Consider the following 4299-nt stretch of genomic DNA (forward strand, 5'->3'; position numbering starts at 1 on the left):
GGGTGTGGGCGTGGGTGTGTGTTTGAGAGAGAGAAGAGAGAGAGGGGGGGAGAAGTGGTAGTGTGTTTGAGCCCAAAGGCTTGTTGATAAACAAGAGAGGGGTGAGCCTAACGGCAAGTCCCACAGTACTTGGCCTCTTTCGGGAGTTCTTGGTCGCTGTCATGCCCAGTTAATGGGTCTTCCGAGGTCATGCCTTAAGGAAGTAGCGAAATCGTTCTCACGACCGAGACGACGAAGCTAATGACAAAAGTGTTTCTCTGCTCAAGTCTCAGAGACGTGCTCGTCTCTAACGTCTCTAACCTCGGCTCGAAAAACAAAAATATAAGCAAGAGAGATTCCTAGGATGGACAGTGGCGACCGGCAGAAGGCGGTCGACATGGAATGTGAAACACTCCGGCTGGGTGGGGGCGGACCCGCGGCAGGCGGTGATATTCACATGGAAGGGAAACAATGGCAATAGAGGAAAATGCAAGCCAAGATCAAGGAGCAAATTTTAAGTTCGAGGAGAAGGCATGCAAAGCCAAGCAGCAGTAGAGCAAAGGGATTAGCTTAGCCATAGGGTTCTCTGTGGCAAAGCTTCAACAGTCTAGCTCAGGTAAGCTCCGATCCTGTGATCTCTTGTCAGCGTAGCTATGGAATTTGTTTGTGTGTGTATGTATTCGTTTCTGCATCTTTCTGGTAGATCTGCTTGCAAACATATGCGAGCAGTATGTGCACAGATTTTGCACATGTGATCATCCAGCGTATTTGTCAAAATGGCCCCTCCTTGATCTGATTGCCAGGGTTAATCATCATCACCATATCCAACCATGCGTAGTGGCTTCCTCAATGCCTGTCCATCGTCTGAATCCTCTTCCTCCAGCTCCTCCAGTGCTCAGGATAAAAGCATCCGCAACAAGAGAAAGTTCAGAACAGATCATATTCAGCAGACTTTGCTGTCTTTGCCACTGTTGGCTGATGGTGGCTGTGACGGGGGAGATGGCATTGGCGGGGGTGGCAGTGTATGTGGCAGTAGCTGGGCCATGGATCCACCCTCTTTGAACAGTGGAGATTTCACCTCTGGCACCCCTGATAGCACTTCTTGCTTCAGCATGGGTGCCTACAATATGCCCCAAAATCACATGACACATCAGGTCAATGTTTCGTGTCCTGGAAACATGCCATCTCCTACTACTCATGGCATCAAGGAAACAGGTTTTTGCTCTGGTTTCCAGCCCTGCAGCAAAGAAGATGCAGAGTATGAGGACTTGCAGGAGCCTGATTGGGACCATTATTCAAAATCGCAGCTGAAGGAAATCCTTCTCAACATGCTTGATGAGCTTTACAAAGATGCAGTTGAGAGGATTGTGTCCTTCGGCTTTGATGAAAAGGATGCCCTCAATGCCGTGCTAAAAAACGGTACATGGAACGGCGAAGATGCACTCACCAGTGTTGTGGAAAGCTCTCTGGCATGGTTGCGAAGCTGCGAGGCCAGAGGAGGAGAGCTGGACTTCTCGGATTTGAAGGAGATGGAGAGGCATGTGCTGACAAAGAAGGTTTGCTTGCTTAGAAAGGTCTGCCCCTTTCTTAGTAAGGGAGATGCCATGTGGTGCTTGCTTGTATGCGACATGAATCTACGTCTTGCCTGTGCTATGGAGGATGATGCCGTGTCTCCTGCTATCAAGGATTCATCACCTCCGACTGCTCCATCATCAGAGTTGAAAAACTCAAACCTTCCTTCCTTACAAAATGTCCCAAGTAATGCTGTCCCTTTGCCACAACAAGCTCCTTGTCTCTCCCAGGCTGGTGTGCAACCTTCAAGTGGTTTAGTAAATCCTTCCAGGGATAATCGGTCAGCCTTTTCCACACCGACCTTCTCTTCTTCACCAGTTGGCAAGGTTGCAGTTGCGAACCGACAAGGGAATTCTGACAAGTCCTATACTTCAGGGAATGTGCAGCCCGCTGCTGCTACTGTCTTGCACAGTAACACCGGGAATTCAAATCAAGAGCCACAAGTGCAGGCTTCAATTAATCCAAGCCTGTGCCAAGTTGTACCAGCTAGGATACCAATATCAGAGCAGCCGACAACAAAGCTCGGATTGTATCCTTCTGAGTGTGCAAATGGTGGTGGTCAGTGTAGTGACCCACTTGGTTTGGTGTCCAGTCATCTTGCATCAAATGTAAATACTGCAGAGATATGTTCATTTTTGAGCAAGGAAAAGCAAATTCTGGAGGCTCTGAGTAGTCAATGTCTTCCCCACTCCTTCCAGACTACAAAACAGAGTGCCTTTTCAGGGCAAGCAGCATCATTGGAAGCTTCTTCACAGCCTGATTTTACCCTTGGCAGGTTGAACTGTGGGGACAGTTGTGGTTCAAATGTGGATGGTAAGAATCCAGTACAGACAGACCTACAAATAGGCACTGGAAGAGCATTTACTGGGTTTCAAAGAGAAACCTGGTTGGGCTTGGACACTGTAAACGGATTCCGGTCAAGTGAAATGGAGCTTTCTCTGGCTGCAAGTCCGGCAACTTCAACTGAAGTATCAAGCAGCTTACAGCTTGAAAAATGTAAAGATGCCTCCATAAGCAGTAGTGCATGTCTTGGTGGTTCAGTTGATCGGATTCTGGGATGGACTGGGGTGAATGGAGAGCAAAGAAAGACTGAAATGCTCTTGCAGCTCATTGATCGTTTAAAATATCTCGAATCTCAGCTCCAAGAGTGGTCTGAATGGGCTCAGCAAAAGGTCATGCAAGCTGCCCGAAGGTTAAGAAAGGATAGCGTGGAGCTGAAATCTCTAAGGCTAGAGAGAGATGAGTATGCACGTTTAAAAAAGGAGAAGCAAACTTTGGAAGAAAGCACCATGAAGAAGTCGTCGGAGATGGAGAATGCATTGCGGAAAGCCAAGAGTCAAGTGGAACGGGCAAACACGACAGCACGGAGGTTGAAAGCCGAGAATGACGAGGCCAGAGCAGAGATGGAAGCAGCCAAACTTACAGCTGCTGAGTATGTTTCTGTTTGCCAAGAGGTGGCCAAAAGGGAGAACAAGTCTGTGAAGAAAGCTCAAGCTTTGGAGAAGCAGAAGACAAAGCTGCAAGATGAGCTGGCTGAGGAGAAGCGGAAGCTGGCTTGTCTTCGTCAGCAATTGTCACAGGCCCAAGAATGGCATCAACAAGCAGAGGTTAGTATCAAAAATTCATAACAACCTTCCCTTCCCGTGGGATGGCAGGATGGGGGAGATTGCTCATCCGTTCCTTATGATGGCCTGGATGGGCCCCCACTTATGGGCAGGGGTTGGTCATGTATCCAGTCTTATGTTCTCTCCCCCTTTGTTTTGATTGGATGTATGTCTCTTTTGTCTTCAGGTAAGGTGGAGACAAGAGAAGAAGGCAAAGGAGGAAGCGTTAGCACTTGCAGAACTTGAGAAGCGAGCCAAAGAGCAACTAGCGCTTTCTTCTAAGAGGCAGGAAGAAGCACTGCAAAGGAAATATGAGATAGAGTCACAGCACCATCGTGATGAAGTGCGAAAGCTTCAATGTGAAATCACTCGGTTGAAATCCTCGGCTGGATTGGCACCGGCCATGACATGGTCCCACACGTGCCCAGACAGTAGCGAGACCTGCAGTTCTGAAAAGTTGAAACAGATCAATGCACGGTTGTCTGAGATAGCAAACCTGCAGGACTCTCATAGGGATGTTCCCCGTCACCGTGAGTGTGTAATGTGCATGAATGAGGAGATGTCGGTTGTGTTCCTGCCTTGTGCACACCAGGTGGTATGCATCAAGTGCAATGATTTACACCAGAAACAAGGGCTTACAGACTGCCCATCTTGTAGGACCCGTATTCAGCAGCGTATCCGAGTCTATGGTGTTAATTCCTAGCAAGGAGGCTGGTCACTTGTGAATAAATAACGCGTCAGGAAAGCAGCAGCTGAGTATAGAAGCAACTGCATGATAGGTGGTGCTTAATTATGCTATTATCACTGGATTCAGAAAACCTCAGCATAAAACTGGTGTGGTGGTACTTTTTTTTCTGCTGGTGTCTCAATGGTTGGGTTTTTAAATAAGAATTTCTTGGTGTTCTCATTGCCACTGTTGGTAAGCTTGTTTGCCTATGAGTTTTCATGAAGTTCGTTCAAGTATTTATGCCTAAAATTTGGCAGCTCTTGCAATCAGATTTTGTTTGTTTTGAACACGATTAGAGGATTACAAGAAAGACACATTGCTCAATATAAATTAGGGCCCTTAATACAAATATTCTGAATATGGGTGGGTGAGCGGTGACAGCAAAGATAGGAAGCGTATATATCTAAAGCCTCATTA

General features: G+C 47.4%; 1 protein-coding gene across 1 annotated transcript; it reads left to right on the forward strand.

Moving 5' to 3' along the window:
• Positions 1-270: 270 nt before the first annotated feature.
• Positions 271-4064, forward strand: LOC147630179 (MND1-interacting protein 1-like). Its single transcript, XM_086811821.1, has 3 exons — positions 271-595; positions 783-3158; positions 3343-4064. The coding sequence occupies exons 2-3, from the start codon at positions 810-812 to the stop codon at positions 3856-3858; spliced, it is 2865 nt and encodes a 954-aa protein (XP_086667947.1). The 5' UTR covers positions 271-595; positions 783-809; the 3' UTR covers positions 3859-4064.
• Positions 4065-4299: the final 235 nt, after the last annotated feature.

The sequence above is a fragment of the Cibotium barometz genome, chromosome 17, assembly GCF_041138505.1.
Source record: "Cibotium barometz isolate CiBa-2024 chromosome 17, ASM4113850v1, whole genome shotgun sequence".
Taxonomy (NCBI): Eukaryota; Viridiplantae; Streptophyta; class Polypodiopsida; order Cyatheales; family Cibotiaceae; genus Cibotium; species Cibotium barometz.